Source organism: Gobius niger, assembly GCF_951799975.1.
Source record: "Gobius niger genome assembly, chromosome: 1".
Taxonomy (NCBI): Eukaryota; Metazoa; Chordata; class Actinopteri; order Gobiiformes; family Gobiidae; genus Gobius; species Gobius niger.
Genome location: NC_136852.1, coordinates 9,539,252 through 9,559,473, shown reverse-complemented (window position 1 = coordinate 9,559,473; position 20,222 = coordinate 9,539,252). Strand labels below are relative to the sequence as shown.

The 20,222-nt window shown below is 41.9% G+C and overlaps 1 protein-coding gene across 1 annotated transcript in view; it reads right to left on the bottom strand.

Moving 5' to 3' along the window:
- Nucleotides 1-20,222, bottom strand: part of LOC306976048 (cilia- and flagella-associated protein 337-like) — a 163,150-nt gene that overhangs the window by 89,603 nt on the left and 53,325 nt on the right. The window contains exon 16 of the mRNA XM_079573895.1: nt 17,630-17,827. Coding sequence (XP_079430021.1) covers nt 17,630-17,827 — 198 coding nt within the window. The remainder of the gene's footprint in view (nt 1-17,629; nt 17,828-20,222) is intronic.

Genomic DNA, 20,222 nt, shown 5'->3' with positions numbered 1-20,222 from the left:
CCTAAACCTTTGTCTTTGAGTACAGTGATAGAGCACATCAAGACAAACTTAAAACATCATTATAACTCCACCCTCTGACAAACAGGAAGTCGGCCATATTGGATTGAAAATTGTAACCTGAATTTCTTAACCTGATCTTTTGTCAAGTCACTCGAAGGGTTTTGGACCAAATGACATCCAACTTGGTGAGTGTGATCTAGAGACGTAGAGCTACAATAATCAAGCTCTTTTGTTCGGATATCTGTTATGGTTTGTCTCTACCGCTCTGCTAAAAATCATGCTTTTTTCCCGCCTCTTTGATGACAACTCACAAGGGCATGCAAATTCCAATCACACTCTTATTTGGACCACATAAGCCCCTCTGTGGATCGTACTGATTACCCTTGATAATTGTACAATTTTCACAAAAATAGCGCCCCCTACCTATACCTTCAAAATTACACTTGCACGAAAGTGAAAACAAAGGTGATATCCTGATTCGGCACGTCACACTGATCAAAAAAGTCTATTACAACATGCCTCTATCTCGCTTTATTTTCTGTATAATTAGGCCCGAGCAACGGACACGCAGTGTCCCGCGAGGGACTAATTAAAACCGTTAACGGGGGACGAAAACGCAAGAATTCACGTAGCAAACGTGAACCGATTCGCAAGTAACAGGGGTCAAAACGTAGTGCTCCGCAAGCTCTAATTTTGGGTGGGGTTCGCGAGAGAGAATAATAAAAGATGGCTCTGTGGCGCCCCCTCAAACAGGCAGTTTACATTGACCCAATGGAGGAGGGGTCGAAAAAAAAATCATCGTACAAAAGTGACATTGGCCAAGGACATAGACCACGTCAGGACATGTCAAAAATGATATTATGACCCCGCCCTAAATGCTACAGGAAGTCGGCCATCTTGGCCCGAACCTCAAACCTTCAAAATCGTACCTCTTGAACTTCTGGCCCCTGATCCCCGAGCTTTCGATGGAAAGCCTCCAATTTTGGCCAACGTGTCCCAAACCCATGTGGCTTTCAAAATCATCAATTACATTTTTTTTAAACTATTGGGCGTGGTCATGACAAGGCCGCAACTGAGAGGCCATTTTCAGCAAATTTCAAAGCCTCATATCTTTCACAGACTTGGCCGGATTGGAACGGACCCAATCCGGCGCGCGTGCACATTCCCCACCTGGACCTAATGCTGTGCACACGCAGCCGCTATCGCCAAAAAAGCCTTTAAATTGGCTTTTAAGTGGCTTGTAAGTGGCCCGCCCATCCTCCGTGAAAATCGCCAGAGGTCTTAGCCTGGCAGCTTGTTGGCTTCTGTCAGAGTTTCTCCTGAAATTCGCCAGTATTCCACATTTCCCCCTTTCTTCACAAAAACTACACTTTTGGACTTGTATATACTTATAATACCCCTCTCTAACAGACATCAGCTTTAATTTGGACGTTTTTGCCTCCAAAGTCACGTTTTTCTCAACTGTACAATCACAGGAAGTTCAATTCGACTGTTTCCTGTCCGTCTCTCTGTGTGTTCCTCATACTATATGGGTCTTACCAAATAATAGCTTCAATATCGAGGGTGCTGCAGGGCTGAAACCCCCTCTCAACGATTCTTTGGGCAGCCAGGAATTTACCCCAATTACAAAATGATACAATATATTATTTTCTAAGCTGTTAATCCGTTTCCTGCAAACACACAAGTGCGGAGTCTCTCATGACATTTATTTCACCTCCGCTATATTTTTCTCAGCCTAAGTAGCTCCATTGGTAGAGAGCTGGGTTAGTGTACAGGAGGTTGCTGGATCAAATTCTGACCTTGACTCTTTTTCATTTTTTTTTTCTTTGGACTCAGCACTTTCTGGTTAGAACATGCATCGTCGCCGATGGTTCCACACTCATTAAAAACAGGGAAATGACCCCTCCAGTGTGTTGCTGGGATCAAATTTCAGCCTGTGAATTTAGAAAACCCAAGCAGTCATCAGGCCCATGTTTGCTTGGAATTACAGCTCAGTGATAGCATGTTCGTCTCAAGTGAAGGAGGTAACTAGTCCAAACACAACCTTGACACTTTCATATTGCCTTCACCTTTTCCATTGCCCGCTGCACACATTGTCACAGCCTAAAACACATGATTGCGGGACGTTTCGTAGCAGTTCACTCAACCTGAGTAGCTCCATTGGTAGAGTGCTGAGCTAGTGTGCAGGAGGTTGCAGGATCAAATCCCAACCTAAACTTTTTTTTATTTCCTTTTTCTTTTGGACTCAACACCTTCCGGTAAGAACATGCATCATTGCCTATGGTCCCACACTCATTAAAAACGGGGAAAAAACCTCTCCTCCAGTGTGTTGCTGGTACAAAATTGCAGCCTGGGAATTTAAATAAGCCAAGCTGTCATCAGGCCCATGTTTCAAGTGAAGGAGGTTGCTAGTCCAAACACAGCCTTGACACTTTTCTATTGCTTTCACCTTTTACATGGGCCACTGCACACATTGTCACATGAGTACAGCACGTTTCATAAGATTTGCTGTGCCCGTGTAGCGTTATTGCTTGTGCATTGGGTTTCCAACCATGAGATTGCAGGGTCAATTTTGACCTTTGCTCTTTTTTTTTTTTTTTAACCGCACCTACGGTCCCATTCTCATGAAAAACGCTTTCATATGCGTCACTAAAGAGCTAGAAATGGGGGGATCGTAGGAAAACAATTGAGGCAACACAAGGGAAAATGTCGAAAACAATCGAGGAAATGTATGGGGGGGGGCATGACTTGAAGCTACCTCTCTCCTCCAGTGGGATGCTGGGAACTAACTTCTGCTCGATAACTTAGACAAAAGTAGCGCACATCACAGTCCAAGTACCATGGAGCTACAGCTCAGTGATAGTGTACTTGTCTCTGGTGTAGGAGGTTGCTGGTTCAAATATGGCTGTGACACTTTTCTAATGCTTTCTCTTTTCTTGCCGGCATTTTAATAGGATTATGATACAGTGAAGTCTGGCAGTGATTTTAACAGTTTATACAGTGTTAAGAGTTTCTGCAATTTCAACAGTTCTTACAGTTTCTGCAACAAAATAGGGATTTTTGCAATTACAACACAATTATGCCACTACATAGGGATTTTCACAATAGCACTATAATGCAATTAAAGGGACTTTCGCATATAATGTACTGTAATGCAACTTAAAGGGACATTCGCATATAATGCACTGTAATGCAACTTAAAGGGACTTTCGCATATAATAAACTGTGATGCAACTTAAAGGGACTTTCGCATATAATAAACTGTAATGCAAGTTAAAGGGACTTTCGCATAAAATGCACTGTAATGCAACTTAAAGGGACTTTCGCATATAATGCACTGTAATGTAACTTAAAGGGACTTTCGCATATAATGTTCTGTAATGCAACTTCAAGGCACTTTCGCATATAATGTACTGTAATGCAACTTAAAGGGACTTTCACATAAAATGCACTTTAATGCAACTTAAAGGGACTTTCACATAAAATGCACTTTAATGCAACTTAATAGGGATTTTCGCATATAAAGCAGAATAATGCAACTTAATAGGGATTTTCACGTCAAAATGAGCAAGTTCAATCATGGGGCTCGCAAGGACCTAGTGTGATGACGAGTGGTCGCAAGGGACGAGAGCGAGCGGGGTGGTCGCAAGAGACGAGAGCGAGCGGGGAGTGCGCCAGGGGCGAGGGCCTTTATCGCCGCGCGCGGCTTTAATTATTATTATTATTATTTTTTTTCTCCGGAAAGGATCGCGTTTTTGACCCGCTAAACGTGGGTGAAAGCTCCCCAAAATTGGCGGAGGCAATGGGGCAGCGAAAAAATTTATGATATTGGACGAATGGGACACGCCCACAACAAAATGGCTCCACAGCGCCCTCTGGAAGCGGACCCCAATTCAAAAAAATTGGGGCGTTTTTGGGCGTACGCCAGAATCACTCGCCACAGTGAGAGGGGACATCAGGACGACCCCAAAACTCACTTGGAGCGCCACGCCCACTCGCACAGGGAGGCGGCCATCTTGGCTTCAAACCCGGACATCGTCTAAACTCATTTTACGTTTTAACGAACTAGTCCCTGGTTTTTCATCGGATTTAGCTCACATTTGGCACAGCGCGTCTAGACATATTGAAATTCAATATTTGCCCAGCGTTTCTCAAAAAAGTTTCACTGTCTCTGCGTAACGCCGCGGCAAAAAACGCGTAGATTTCGCGTTGTTTCCAAGAAAGCTCACGCTCACAGGCATAAGCCCACAGAGCTCATATTCATGTCACTAATGCGCCACCTGAAACTGAACAGAATGAAGCCATTAATGTGTAGCCTGCTCCCAGGATAGCGCCCCCTAGCCATACCTTGAAAACTGCACTTTTGAATCTTTTTTATACAATGATGCCAGTATGTTCTAGACACTTTTGCAAAGCAAAAAATACATAATAGTCATGTCATATTTTCTAAGATGTGGGCGTGACTTTGACTTTTATGTGGGAGTCTATCTGGACCTGTCTTGTTTGTCAACAAACTAGTCCCTGGTTTGTCAGCAGAATAAGCCCATACCTGTTTAAACAGACTCTCCTGACACGGGGCTACAAAAAATACCTGACTTTTTTTTCACTCAGACCCCCCCGTTTCGAATGGCGCCCCCCCAAAAACACGTTTTGTCATGTAAATTTGACACCACCTCGCAGGCGCGCGCTCTATCCAGTCTGGATCATACTTGGCTGACAGAAGGCCACTTACGGTCTGATTCCATAGAGATCAATTACTTCACGGTGCACATCACTATAGCGCCCCCTGCCTATACCCTGAAAAATTTATTTTGTCCGATTTCCACCAAACTTTCCAGATGTCTTCTACTCATCATAACAAACAAAAAAATATATTACACCATGCCTCTATCTCGCTCCGTTCTCCTAATATTTAGGCCCGAGCCGGACGCAGTCCTGGCAAGGGACTATTGTTTTTGGGTGGTTTCTTATTATTATTATTATTATTTTTTTTTTTCTCCGGAAAGGATCGCGTTTTTGACCCGCTAAACGTGGGTGAAAGCTCCCCAAAATTGGCGGAGGCAATGGGGCAGCGAAAAAATTTATGATATTGGACGAATGGGACACGCCCACAACAAAATGGCTCCACAGCGCCCTCTGGAAGCGGACCCCAATTCAAAAAAATTGGGGCGTTTTTGGGCGTACGCCAGAATCACTCGCCACAGTGAGAGGGGACATCAGGACGACCCCAAAACTCACTTGGAGCGCCACGCCCACTCGCACAGGGAGGCGGCCATCTTGGCTTCAATTGGCTTTCAAGTGGCTTGTAAGTGGCCCGCCCATCCTCCGTGAAAATCCCCAGAGGTCTTAGCCTGGCAACATACTGGCCTCTGTCAGAGGCCTCTGTGTCCTTAAATTCGCCAATTTTCCAAATTTCTCCCTTTCTTCACAAAAGCCACACTTTTGGACTCGTAGGTACTTATACTACCCCTCTGTCACAAACAGAAGCTTTAATTTGGACGTTTTGCCTCCAAATTCACGTTTTTTTCAACTGTACAATCACAGGAAGTTCAGCTTATCTGTTTCCTGTCCGTCTCTCTGTGTGTTCCTCGTACTATATGGGTCTCACAAAATTATTGCTTCAATATCAAGGGTGCTTTAGGGCTGGAGCACCCTCTCAACGATCCTTTGGGCAGCCAGGAATTTACCCCAATTACAATATGAGAGAATATATTATTTTCTAAACTGTTAATCCGTTTCCTGCAAATACACAAGTGCAGGGTCTCTCATGAGATTTATTTCACATCCGCTGCCTGTTTTCTCAGCCAAAGTAGCTCCATTGGTAGAGTGCTGGGTTAATGTGCAGGAGGTTGCTGGATCAAATCCCAACCAAGACTTTTTTTCACTTGTTTTTCTTTTGCACACATCACTTTCTGGGAAGAAAGTGCATCGTCGCCGACGGTTCCACACTCATTAAAAACAGGGAAATGACCCCTCCAGTGTGTTGCGAGTGCCATGAGTTCAGGACGTTTCCTAGAAGTTCTTGTGCCTCCGTGGCATCACAGCTTGAGCGTTAGATTCCCAAACATTAGGTTGCTGGATCAATATTGACTCTTTCTGACTTCAACTTTTTTTTTCTTTTAATTACCCGCGCTTATGGTCCCACCCTCATGAAAAACGCTTTCAAAATATTCGTCACTAAAGAGAAAGAAATGGGGGGATAGTGGAGAGACAGTTGAGGAATCACTGGGGGAAAATGTCGAAAACTATCAGGGAAATGTTCCGGGGGGGGGGACATGACCTGAAGAATTCTAAACTCTAAATCTGTTTCCTGCAAACACACAAGTGCGGGGTCCTGTCATGAAATTAATTTGACATCTGCTGTATAATTCACTTAGTTGAAGTAGCTCCATTGGTAGAGCGCTGAACTAGTGTACAGGAGGTTGCTGGATCAAATCCCAACATTGACTTTTATTTCCTTTTTCTTTTGAACTCAGCACCTTCCAGGAAGAACTCACTAAAAACAGGGAAATAACCTCTCCTCCAATGTGTTGCTGCGACCAAATTTCAGCCTGGGAATTTAAAGAAACCAAGCCATCATCAGGCCCATGTTTCAAGTGAAGGAGGTTGCGAGTCCAAACACAGCCTTGACACTTTTCTATTGCTTTCACCTTTTACATGGGCTGCTGCACACATTGTCACAGCCTAAAACACATGAGTCCAAGGCATTTCACCAGATTTGTTGTGCCTGTGTAGTGTCATAGCTTGAGTGTTGGGATTTTAACCATAAGAGTGCTGGTTCAATTCTGAACTTATTTCTTTTTCTTTCTTTATTCTTTTTCTTCACTGCGCCTTTAATCCCACCCTCATGAAAAACGCTTTCTAAATATAAGCCACGAAAGAGACAGAAATGGGGGGATAGGGAAACAATTGAGGCAACACTGCCCGATAATTTACAGCAAAGTAGCCCAAATCAGGCCTTAACAACCAAGGAGCTATTGCTCAGGGATAGTGTAATTGTCTTTGGTGTAGGAGTTTGCCAGTTCAAATATGGCTGTGACACTTGTCTAATACTTTCTCTTTTCTTGCCGGCATTTTAATAGGATTTCTGATACAGTGAAGTCTGTCAGTGATTTCAACAGTTTTTACAGTTTCTGCAACAAAATAGGGATTTTTGCAACTACAACACAATTATGCAACTACATAGAGATTTTCACAATAGCACTATAATGCAACTTAATAGGGACTTTCGCATAACATGTAACTTAATTCACCTTATTCCGGACGTTCGCGTGGGCGCCACCATGAATTGTGCCCGCCCCTTTTCTCCTATGTGTTAACATGGGGCTGGAGAAGTCCACATAAAATCAGTCTCTACACGAAAACAAAGCCGTTTTCAGGCCGCGCAGAGAAACGCTGCAGTGTTTATTTGTCGGTGCAAATGAACATCGGACATTTTACACAAATCAATCGACTAAACATCAGATTTGAGCGGAGAATATTTTCCCTCGTTCTCCGTTAAAATGAATGGGCAACAGTGGGTGGGGCAGAATAAGGTGAATAGGGACTTTCGCATAAAATGCACTGTAATGCGACTTAAAGGGACTTTCGCATAAAATGCACTGTAATGCGACTTAAAGGGACTTTCGCATAAAATGAACTGTAATGCAACTTCAAGGCACTTTCGCATATAATAAACTGTAATGCAACTTAAACGGACTTTCGCATATAATGCACTGTAATGCGACTTAAAGGGACTTTCGCATATAATGCACTGTAATGCAACTTCAAGGCACTTTCGCATATAATAAACTGTAATGCAACTTAAACGGACTTTCGCATAAAATGCACTGTAATGCAACTTAAAGGGACTTTCGCATATAATTCACTGTAATGCAACTTCAAGGCACTTTTGCATATAATAAACTGTAATGCAACTTAAAGGGACTTTCGCATAAAATGCACTGTAATGCAACTAAAATGACTTTCGCATATAATGCACTGTAATGCAACTAAAATGACTTTTGCATATAATGCACTGTAATGCAACTTAAAGGGACTTTCGCATCAAGATGAGCGAGTTCAATTGTGGGGCTCGCAAGGACCTAGTGTGATGAAGAGTGGTCGCAAGGCATGAGAGTGACCGGAGGTGGCCGCAAAGGACGAGAGCGAGCGGGGGCGGTTGCAAGGGACGAGTCCCCAAGAGCGAGGGCCTTCATCGCCGCTTGCGGCTTTAATTGTTATTTTTATTCTTCTATTCTTTCCAGGTTCAACATTTGTCAAAAACATAAAATAAAAGTCATACAAATGTACCAGTAAGTTTAAACTGAGCTTAATAACTTCCCTCGGTTACCTATAGTAAGTCTTACTTTTGCGGAACCTAACCAACAGTGTTCGAGACTGACTTTTTCGTATCCGAGTCATCTCACACCTGTACAGTATAGTTTATTTGGGGAGAGCGTAAAGCATGTGTGTTTGAAAGCCCGGGGCAAACTAAAAATGAAGCAACAGTCTGCAGACACCGCCCCGGGCAGAGCTAATATGGCCGAATTTTGACATGCCCGCCTAACCGTGACTAGATGCCGGGCTTCATTTCTATTTCCTCAAATGGATACAAGCTCCCAGCAGCGAGGGGCCGCGTGGGAGGTTAGCCATATCACACAGCCCACATGCAACGCTCAGAGTGCGAACCAGAGGGGAGAGGAAGAAAGAGTAGCCGTCTGACAGCAGGACCGTAGAATCCTGCAACAATGGATTTAGGCTGTGCAGGTCAGAGTGAGAAAATCTAGCAGTGTGGCCATACGGAGCCTGTAGTGGTCAATAAATCTGAAGAAAACACACACTGTTTTGACACTCCGGCTGCAAAAAGTTAAGTTACTCCCCTGACTACAATCCGAGGAGCAAAAGTTATGTCATAATCGTAATGTGCACTATTGGGGCTACGAATGATCCAGATGTAATCAAAATGGCAGGCTGAATAGTTGAATAGGATGGGATCTTATGTATACGATCTGCTATGAACATGTTTATGTGCTTGCTGTGGTTTCCAACTTTAAAAAAAATTATATTGTCAAAATATGTTCATGACAAAGACGTCCCTTCCTGTTTTCATTCCTCCTGTTGTGTGTTTGTGAAGGCTGTCATTCATCCAGGAAGCTCAAAACGTGAGTGACGCTTAAATCGTCGACTCAACTCCACCCAAACCCAGTCCAGTCGACAGTTTAAGCCTCATGACGGTTCCTCCTGTGAGTCTATCCTCTTGACCCAGTCCCAGTCCAAAGCGTTGCTGCCTTCTTTTTAATAAGAAATAATACTGATGACAACCACTCAATCACACCTCAGTCACCCTGGCCTGTTGTACATGTTTTAGTGGTAGTGCCCGGAGGAAACCTATGGAGACACAGGGAGAACATGCAAACTCCACACAGAAAGGCCGTGACTGTCTAACTGTGAACCACGAGCACACAGGAAAAAGAAAAATCTTAAACTAAACTAAACTAGATTAAATCTTAAATTTGAGTAGATTTGGTCTGGTTTAAGATAAGATGAAATGGAACAAGTAAATTATTTCTCATAATTTCAGGTGAAAAATAAATATTTTTTAAAAGTAAAAGTTAATTTGTCTGATTTCAAATGGGATTTCTGCTTGTTCCATTGGCAATAGCATTTGCGTCTGATCTAAGATCAGTTCAAACCTACCATAGATATAATTAGTATACAAGAGATCAATGATTAGCCATTCAGCCCCATTTACAGTAATGATCCTGAAATGATCTGTTATGGTAAATATCGAGACCATAGTAAATAAAATCCGGAGAGAAGTTGTCGTGAGTCAAGCGTGCCGATTTATTGGACATGTGCACATGGAGACACATCAAGTACCGAGATACAAGATGCTCTGAAGCACAGTTCAGAGCTCACAGTATTTATACACAAAGATAAACAATGATCATACGATTGTGGAATGCCCCCAATGGTGTAATGGTCAGATTGACCTAAGACATTCAAAAACGCTGACGAAGATGTATTAGACAAACGTCGCCACAGCAAGGACACAGACACCCTGTCTCCAATTCGAGATAAGATGTACTACCCCGGCCACGCAGGTGTCCGAACAGGTGTCCCTTAGCTGAAAACACTGTCTCTTAGCTGTAAACAGGGTACAGTGCATACTTGTCAGTCGCTCATAACACATACGTCATGTGATTACAATAAAGCATATAATAAACATATAATAATATATAATATACAGTTGGATTTCCATAATTTCCATAACAATCCCCACTTTTGATTATAATAAAACTTCATTTTATTTTGATCAACATAACAACTAAAAAGTACTCCAAATAAGAATAAACTTTGACTATTGCTGATTATAAAAAAGTACTGGATAGTGCTCATCTCTTCTTTTGTAAAGACTAATAGTTCTGTACATTGTCTCCGTTTGAATAAACAAAAAACAACAACAGAACTTTCACTTTCTTGTAAGAAAATCACCAACCTAAACAAAAATAGAAATACAGATGTCAGATCTTAGAGGATGTCAGCGGCTGAGATGCATAAGATAAAGGAGCTAGATTCCTGGGTCAGAGCTTACAAAACTTCAATGACTGGTGGTTTAGCAAGAGTTTGTGTGTAATCAACAACTTTAGAGACTGATGTAATATGGACAGGATAATAATATGGCCAAATTTATCACGCTATGTTTATGGCCTATAGGGTGATATGTTAAACCATTTAACTGAATTGTAATTTATTTTAGTACCCAACATTAAGATCTAGTTTTACAAACACTTGGCTTTTATGTTTTAGTTACAAACTGCTATTCTTCAGCAAACTGAAGACAAAGTGGACTATGCCACTCTTCAGAAGGCTGAAGACTCAACGTGCTCCCCTGAAAAGGGAGTGTCGTCTCTAGCGTCCGGAGTCATCATGGTCAGATGTGTGTTACCAGTCAGTGCAGACGTGGTCTCAGTGAATCTTGTGACACTGAGAGATCTTAATACAGTTCGGAGTACTTGTGATCGTTGGAGTTACCCGAGGGCCTAACTCTTATCCAACGTTGGCCCAGCGCGAAGCCTAGACCAGGTCCCACGTAGCACCTAGCGCCCACGCCTTAGTGTTTCAACGCAGGAGGTCGCGGTCGTGCCAACCTCGTCTTCCTCGTCCCCCGTCCCAGGAAAGTCAGGGCACTCCCCGCCGGTTCCAAAAGGGCCAGGGAGAACGTCCAGAGGCGTTGGAATGGTCCCTGTATCATGGAGGGCGGTCTCTGCAGACCTCGGCCCAACTCCAGTTCAGAGCTTGTTTCACATTTTGAGTACCGATTCATGGCATAGTATTATTTTAGATGACCTGCTAATCAGAAAACAGAAAAAGGTTGCACAGCAAAAAACATTACCTCCCCCACCCTGGTGGAATGACCAAGAGTAGGCCTGTCTGAGGCCGATCTGAATACGACATGCTGTTCTGCCATTCTGCTGTTCTTCTGTAATACAGTGATTAATATTCTTTACATTGTCATAATTGCCATATTCATAATTTGTCATACTGTGCCGATTAGTTGGTTTAAACTGCATTAATACATATACACACTAACAGTAGATTTGCCAAATATTTTATACCTCCACAAACACTTCAAATTTCAATCAAATTTCAGATGCATTTTATATTTGTTCTGAACAAGCTGAACACAATCTGAGAACAAGTGGGTAATATTCTCAAGTATCAGGACTAAATTCAATGAATTTGCTATATAAGATATAACATCTTGGCCATTACTTTATCAATTTAAATAAATTGGTAAATTTCTATAAATTCAAAAATACTATAAATTAAAATATAGTTTTGGGCATTAAAAATGTGACTTGTTTTTGCCTGTTTAAACCCCGGTATATTGTTAAGAGGCCTCAGTTGTTTTCCCCTAGGCTCTGTTGATAAACAATGTTTTCAGTATGTTGTGTCCCTGACACAAAGAAATAAAGAAACAAGTATCTTACCAAACCGCACAATTATCGTGATCCATCATTAGTTTCTTGCACACAAACCATGGTTTCAAATAGGCTTCTCATTCTGCATATTGGTTCTGTGAGTTTTGAACTGTAGTGATCCATCTACAGTCTGAGAATAGGGACACAGAGAAAAAACAAAAACAAAGAAAACATAGACAAAACAACATTCTTTTCTCAGATTTGTGACTCTGTAGTCACTGCTGCTTCCCGGCACCTGTTAAAAACCTGGAAATTCAAAATCAAATACCCACATAGATGTTTACCATAGTGTTCTGTCCAAGTCATAGACAAGACAAGACAAACATAAAGTTATTAGTTCAGCCATTCACATTCACTCAAACAAAACCTGTGTTAGTAGCATGCTTTAGTCCAGTCAAGTCGTCAACTCTTCACCAAATACTCACCTTTTTCCCAAGCACATGTGCCATTAATGCCATATGGAATAATAATCCTTTTTGTACAATTCACTATGTTTGGGCCAGGAAGTTGTCCTGTCATGTGATCACATTTCCCAAAGAAAAAACAAACAAAAAAAACAAATAAAAAAATGAACACATTTGGTACAGGCCTTCGCAAAGAATTCTTATCAAGAGGTTTGGGTCAAGCTCAAGTTAATCAATAGAGTTTGCAACAATATTGTTTACACGATTTATTATATTTAGTTCACGTTTTTATTTATCTTTCACGAAATTTACTATTTTATGTTATTCTTTTTAATATAGAGCATATCCAATAGAGATTTTGTCACCCTGTTTGCCGCTGTTGCTGTTGAGGCTGCCCTACGAGCAGGCGAGATAGACAAGGACAGAGCCTGAGAGAAAATAGGAAAAAAGGAAAAAAAAATTGTTGTCTGCAGACATAGAATTGGCCAAAAAGCTGAATGAAGAAAGGACAACATTAATTTCAACTCATTTGTCACTATTATTTCCAGACAAAAAAAAAACAAAAAAACAAAAAATATAATGAATGAGCTCACAGTAAAAAAAAACATCTACATTTTTTTTTTTTTTAAATCCAAAAATTACTCGAGGCAAAATTATAGAATTGCATAACAAAATCTGGCAATTATCCCGACTTAAAAACAAACAAACTAAATAATAAAAAACATGCCAGTGCGACCTACAATCCAACAGGTGTTGAGGTCAAACTATATAATGTATTGCTTGAGATCTCGGCCAGTCACTAATTCAACAAAATTACCCTGTACCCCAGAATTCTCATAAACCATTTTAACCCGCGACCAGGCCTTTTTTTTTTTTTTAGGCTTTGAAAATGCAATATATAATTGGGAACATGGTAAGTAAAAATACTGTTCTTGTTGCGCATCTAGGGACAATGTAAGGGCAGAAAAACGATTTCCCCAATAAAAATATTTAGTGACCAGCGTGTCTACATCACACTGATCCCACGATCTATCAAACATATCTTCTAAATCAGATGACAGACCCAAAAAGCATTGCAAATCTCCCATATCTCTGAACTCTGTATTGTCATGCTCAATTTTTTAGAAACATGTGTCATTAAGTTATTGATCACAGGAATAGGTGATAATTTCCAGTAGAAATGATATTGGGGTACTGATGCCTCTGCATACAGTCCCATAAACAAATTTTTTGCCAAATCTTCCTTACTTACAACTTTTAGCCCATCTGCTGTGGAAATCAGTGAAAGGCCTAATTTGCACATCAGATCTCGACCCAATAGGTTGACAGGACATAATGTGGACAATAGGAAAGAGGGTTTGAATGGCTCGCCTACAGAGTCATAACATCTGAGTGGTGACGTGAACTGCTCCCTGGTTGCTGCCCCTGATGCTGCTAAAGAGTATGTGAACCTACCGCTCATCTTTGGTTTTTGCATCAAGCTAGACATTTTGACCACAGAATTTGTGGCGCCTGAGTCCACCATAAATTGAACATTTTCACCCTCTATTTCTAAGGTGTACTCGGGAAAATTAGTTGTAACTTTTGCCATTAATGCATATGTGCCTGTTAGAGGTTTGTCTTGCTTTTCAAGATGAGCAATATTTTCAAAAACAAGTTGTGTAGTGTGTGCCTGCTCGTTACCCATTTTTGAGAGCGAGGTTTCTGCCGCTGTTTCCTTGGCGCTCCCGGACCCGTTCCCCTCCTCCATACCTAGTCAGTCCAACCCATTCTGCCCCCTGTGGAAGTACTCGTGGTGTTGTCCAAACAGCTCTTGTTGTTCTCCTTGGGCCTTGGGACAGTCTCTGATCCAATGGTCGAATGCACCACACTTAAAACAGGCACCAGTGTTGTTATTAAAGTGACCATAATTGCGTTGGCCCCCACCCCTGTACCGTTCCCCATTTCCCCCGCGTCCTCTGCCTCTGCCATTAGGACGTTGGTTGTACTGGAACGGGTTCTGGGGACCATATTGGGGTGTACCTGATTGTCCATTCGCTGCAAACAGGGTCAGAGTGGCCTCATGTAGTTCTTTCTCACGCTTCGCGCTGCTGGCCCCCTGCTTCTCCATCACAACGTTAAAGGCATGTCGAGCGTGTCTTTTAAGGTCATTCAATGTTGGCTCATCCATCCCCCCGACATAGTTCTTTTGGATCACTTTACGTACCTCTGGAAGTAGAGTTCGAATAATGGCATGGCAGAGATGGATCTCGTAGAGGCTGTCAGCTGGACCTCCGTTCGCTGGGCTGGTCAGCCCACTGTGTATATCAAAAATTTCAGTTAACCGTTGAATATAATCATCAGATGGCTCATTAGGTCTTTGTTTTACTGTGGCAATTATGGACATATCGATCTTCTGAGGAAACTTCTCTTCAATTTCTTTTCCTAAAGTGTCCATAGCATTTAGATAAGCAGTGTCTCTGTCTTGGTCAATTTCTTTTGATCTGAGCCCAGCTTCTGGAATTTTGCTGCTAATTTTTGCAAAGTCAGTGGCTTTCATACTTGAGCTCAGCATGCGTCTAACTTCAATACCGGAGGGGCGATATTCTCTACAGAAAACCTTAAATTCTTTAGCATACTTGGGACCATCAACAACAGGGTCAGGCAGGAGTTTTGCAGCTCCCTCCACATCGGCAAGACTCCACGGGCGGTACACAAGCATTGGTCCGTCCGGTCCGGCCACCTCTATCATCGGAAACGTTGCTGTGGTGTTGGTGTTGCGCAGTGGCCCGCTATGCCAGTCTTTTGTAACTGTCGGTACTCTTTTCTTCTTTGGTAATTTGAGTGTGGTACCTGAGGCCGCAGCAGTTTCTGTCAGTTCATTACTCAGTGGTGTTGGCTCGTCTTCTTCTTTTGTGATGTCTTCTGGGGGTGGCGCGTTCGTGTCTCTGAGCTGCGCTGGTCTCTCGGCGGGCTCGGCAAGGAGTTGGGGTCGGACATGTTGGCAGGAGTCGAGGTCCCAGTCCAGGCGCACCGCGGAAAGAGGAGGCAGATCCTGAAAGGGATACAAAGAAGAGACAGCAGTATTTTGCTCTCGAGCAGAGGTGTGTGTCCTGGCGCCAGTGCTAACTGTAGTGTTACTAGGGTTCATGTGCGTGTTTGTGTATGAGTTGGTGCGATAGGGCGGTGGATTTCCGTCCTCATTCACTCGCGCTCTCACATTCAGCTTATCTCTCTCACTCATGGCCAATGGCAATTGTTTACATATTCTCTTTTTCTCTCGGGCCCATGCTTCTTCTTCCCATACTTTTATCCATTTCTCCTGATTTTCCATTGTTTTTACCGTTTGTGTCGAAACACTTTTAGATTTGAACAGTTTCTCTTTTTCCTGTTCTAAATTTTCCCTTAATTTTTTAAGCTGGTTTGTACTCAGAGATCCCCCCGCTGGAAAACCAAATTGTGCTGTCCATACTGCAAGACACTCTACACTTTCATTGCCATGTTTACCTTTCATAATCAGGGTAATTGCTGTCTCCGGAACCTCACACACACCGCTCCTTGACTGCCCTTTCCCCATTACCTAAATGGGCGTACGTACGCTTTTCCAATATCCACCAAAACAAACTACGCCGAGACGTCTCTACGACTGTTGCCAGTGCTCCAAGCACTTGCTCCACCTGGTAACCCTAGTTTGAGGCACCTAACCTCGGTAAGCGATACTAGTTATCCTTACAAAGTGGACTCTTTCCACCCGTTACCTTCCTAGGTGAGCGTGGATTTAGGCCCAGCCCGGCAGTGTGCAAAAACTTAGGTTCCCAAGAAACACCATAAACGTAACCCCAGAGAAAAATGGCACGGACGCAGGACAGACTAAAACACTATCGAAGGTTACACTGAGCACAAAACATCAGCCAAAAAATATAAGTTCTACTAAAATCGGGACCCTTAAACACACGGTTGAATCAGACAACAACTCACCATTATTTCGCAGATTCTTTAACTTAGTGGCGATGTTTTCCCACGGAGTGACACAGTCCTCTCTCTCCAATTGCGAGGCTTGAGGCTGAAAGAAAAATTAGGCTTCCATGTGGCCAACACTGCTCACTACGTGAAAAAAAAAAAATCGCTCAAAAGTTTTGCCGACAACGCCAATTGTTATGGTAAATATCGAGACCATAGTAAATAAAATCCGGAGAGAAGTTGTCGTGAGTCAAGCGTGCCGATTTATTGGACATGTGCACATGGAGACACATCAAGTACCGAGATACAAGATGCTCTGAAGCACAGTTCAGAGCTCACAGTATTTATACACAAAGATAAACAATGATCATACGATTGTGGAATGCCCCCAATGGTGTAATGGTCAGATTGACCTAAGACATTCAAAAACGCTGACGAAGATGTATTAGACAAACGTCGCCACAGCAAGGACACAGACACCGACATTCGAGATAAGATGTACTACCCCGGCCACGCAGGTGTCCGAACAGGTGTCCCTTAGCTGAAAACACTGTCTCTTAGCTGTAAACAGGGTACAGTGCATACTTGTCAGTCGCTCATAACACATACGTCATGTGATTACAATAAAGCATATAATAAACATATAATAATATATAATATACAGTTGGATTTCCATAATTTCCATAACAGATCCAAGAGTCTGCCAATCACAGATTTAGGCTTTGTATTGCTGATATTGCTATATGGTTAAAAATATGATACCTATAGCCCTGAGTTGTCACATGAGTCATAGCAATATGTACAATGGAGCCAGGCTTTTAAGCCGTGCAAACGAAGTCCAAAGCTACATAGGAATGCTATTTACCAAGTGTCTTTTGGAGTCGCCCCTGGCCACCAGGGGGTGTTACTACAGCAATGTCAGCTCCCCGCCTTGAGGACCAAAGAGAAGGGCTTTCCTCGCCCATCGAATTCAACGTAAAGTACCTTAATTCAAGAGATTTTTTTAGTGAGCTAACCGCTGAGCCACCATGCAGCACTTGATGTGCAGATCACATGGGGGACTCTCAATAATATAAAATCACTTAAAAAGATTTGTAGTTTTACTGCTTAGAATTACTTATAAAATAACAAATTGTACTGTGGGCTAAAACATGAATGAAATCAATACATTTAAACAAACATATAAATTCCATTTCAAACTCAGTATTAATGAAAATATTTGTTGTGTAGACATGCTACAGTGCCTCTGAGGCCCGCCAGCGAGCCCCGGACCCTACTTTGGGAACCACTGCTCTTGACACTGTGTTAACATAAATGTACCTGTCCAAAGTATCCGATGATTTCACCCGGCAGGTAACTCAGAGCCACGCTGCCATCCAACGATGCAGAGAGTAGGAGGAGCCTGTCGCCATGGAGACATGCCTCCAGGTGAGTGACGCGGTGGAGGTGTGGGCGGGACGTGCGTACGAGTTCGGGAAGTTCCTTCGCCACTTTCTCGTGTGGGTTAAGGCAGAAATTCTGTGGAGGAGGCGACTCATTAGAATGCATTATTACTGTATGTTATGGCCAGAAGCGACTCGCGCGCTCTTTAAAAATGCATATCGGAACACACATCAAAGAAGCGCGAGATTGTTTTATCATCAAAGCTGAAACACTGCAATTAGCGCATTGGTTTTCAAATGTAAAGTAAAGTTTAATCTCTGCCCTTGGAGAATTTTGATGGAAGTTAATTTATTTCCTGTCATTTGTACTGTAGTACGTTAAAACTTAAGTTACTGCGGAACAACTAATGGTCGTAAAACTAATGTATTTAAACCTCATGTTTGTTGACCAGTAGATGCAACAAATCAATACAATATAATAAAGTGTGCGTTTTCATCAATATAAACAATCTAAATAATTGTATTTCACTCTATTTATTGGGTTAAATGTTGCTGAGAATGGCTTTAAAGTGACGACTTTATTATGAAGTGTCAGTCCTCCTTTGGGTGGTGGGAATATGCATCCGCCAGCTCCAAATTAGCCACAGGACAGGATTTCTCCTTCAGCACTTAGCAAGCCCAACCTCTTTAACTCCGCTTCATATATGCATACATTTTCATAAATTAAACCGTAAGCCAATTGAGACGCGGCCATGTGAGCTGCTCCCCGCTCATCAGCTGTGGCAGAGAAGCTTCCTGAGAATAGAGAGGAAATAATACCCCACCAGGGTGTTCTTTTGCAGTGATTAGGAGCATGACAGACTGACGCTATGATCCAACACTTTGGAGCTGAAGTCGAAAAGTCAAAGGGGCTTTTCAAGGTTTCGCAAACTCTTCGCTGAGACTCACGACATGAATTACGAAAATTAGCACTTCAAAATGACTGTCTTGTTTTTTTAATTGAATCGTGCAGTTTTTCTCAATTTGTAATACATTCACAAAGCCACAAACTGATTGAACTGATCACACAGTCTCTTCAATGTACTGCCTTCAGAGTGGAGACTGTGGAGTCACTAGGCCAGGTCCAGCCGACTGAAAAAAAGCTTTATCCGACTATGCCTTCCTCCCACTACTTCCACAAACTGTTTATTCTTTACTACCCTTGTTGGCAACACTTTAGATAACAGCCCGCATGTTCCATGTATAGGTACATGGAACAAGAGTGTAATTACACATGAAGTACAGGTAATTACACATTAAAGTGCAAGGTTTAAAAAAGGTGTCCAAAGTATAACAAAGGTACATGTAGTTTTGAGTTTTTTGGCCGTCATAAAGTTTCATAAATTGGGGGAAATTACCACATAACTAGTGCACAAATACACCATATCTAATGGAGGGTTTATACAGGCTTTTTAATGCCCAAATAGTAAATAAAAAAAAGAAAAGAAAATTTCATATTTCATTTCCATAGACTTATTATTAATAGACCGTCATACATCACTCCTCCTTGTTTGCCACAATGACCACATTCGAGGGGGTAATTCGGTCATAGCCGCGCTGCTCCAATGCTAACAGTCCGGCCCTCATTAGTACGAAATTTCTAAAATGCAGCCTGGTCCCTGTAATTGCGCCTAACCCAGCGTTATCACAGGAGGAATATCTAGCTGTAGAAAGTTCCCAAAAATTAGGCACCAGGCTCTAAAGTTGTTTTTAACGTGTCTAAAGTGCAATGCTTTCCAATGGGAGACTAGCGGCTATATGGAGGTACTACAGCAATGGCGCCCCCGAGTGTCGTCGTCACAAAGCAGAGCAGCCAGCGGCCATTGTTCATTACATAAGATTTGTAAACATTTCATCAAACAGAGGAGAGAGAATGGGAAAAATGGGAAAGATTTGAGCAAAAAAATTGTCAATATGTTTTCGCCCATAATGTTCATATTTTTGCTGAACTAAATATTGTTAAATAAAGATTAGATTAGATTAGATTAGATTAGATTAGATTAGATTAGATTAGATTAGATTAGATTAGATTAGATTAGATTAGATTAGATTAGATTAACTTTATTGTCTTGGTGGTAATATCATAATTTTCAGAGAAATTTAGATATACCGCCAGTTTTAATCCAATTTAATGCTTAATGACATTTAAGACCTTGATTTTGGCACAATTTTATGACTTTTATTTCATTATTATTATTTTTTTCATTTCATTCATTTGAGCTATTTGTGTAAAAAAAAAAAAAACGGCATAATTTGCGCCGTATACAATGATCAAGCAGGCAGACAGAAAAGCTCAAAATGAGTCAGCTGAAGCTCTTACTCACCTCACAACTACAGCATAATTAAAAACAATGGAGGGTCATTTAAGTCTGAATAATGTTGTCTTTTCCTATCCTGTTTGACGCTGCTTCATATAAAATAGAATCAAACCCTTAACATTCATAGCACCCCATAATGGCAAAGACAAATTGCATCACTAGATAGAATTGAAG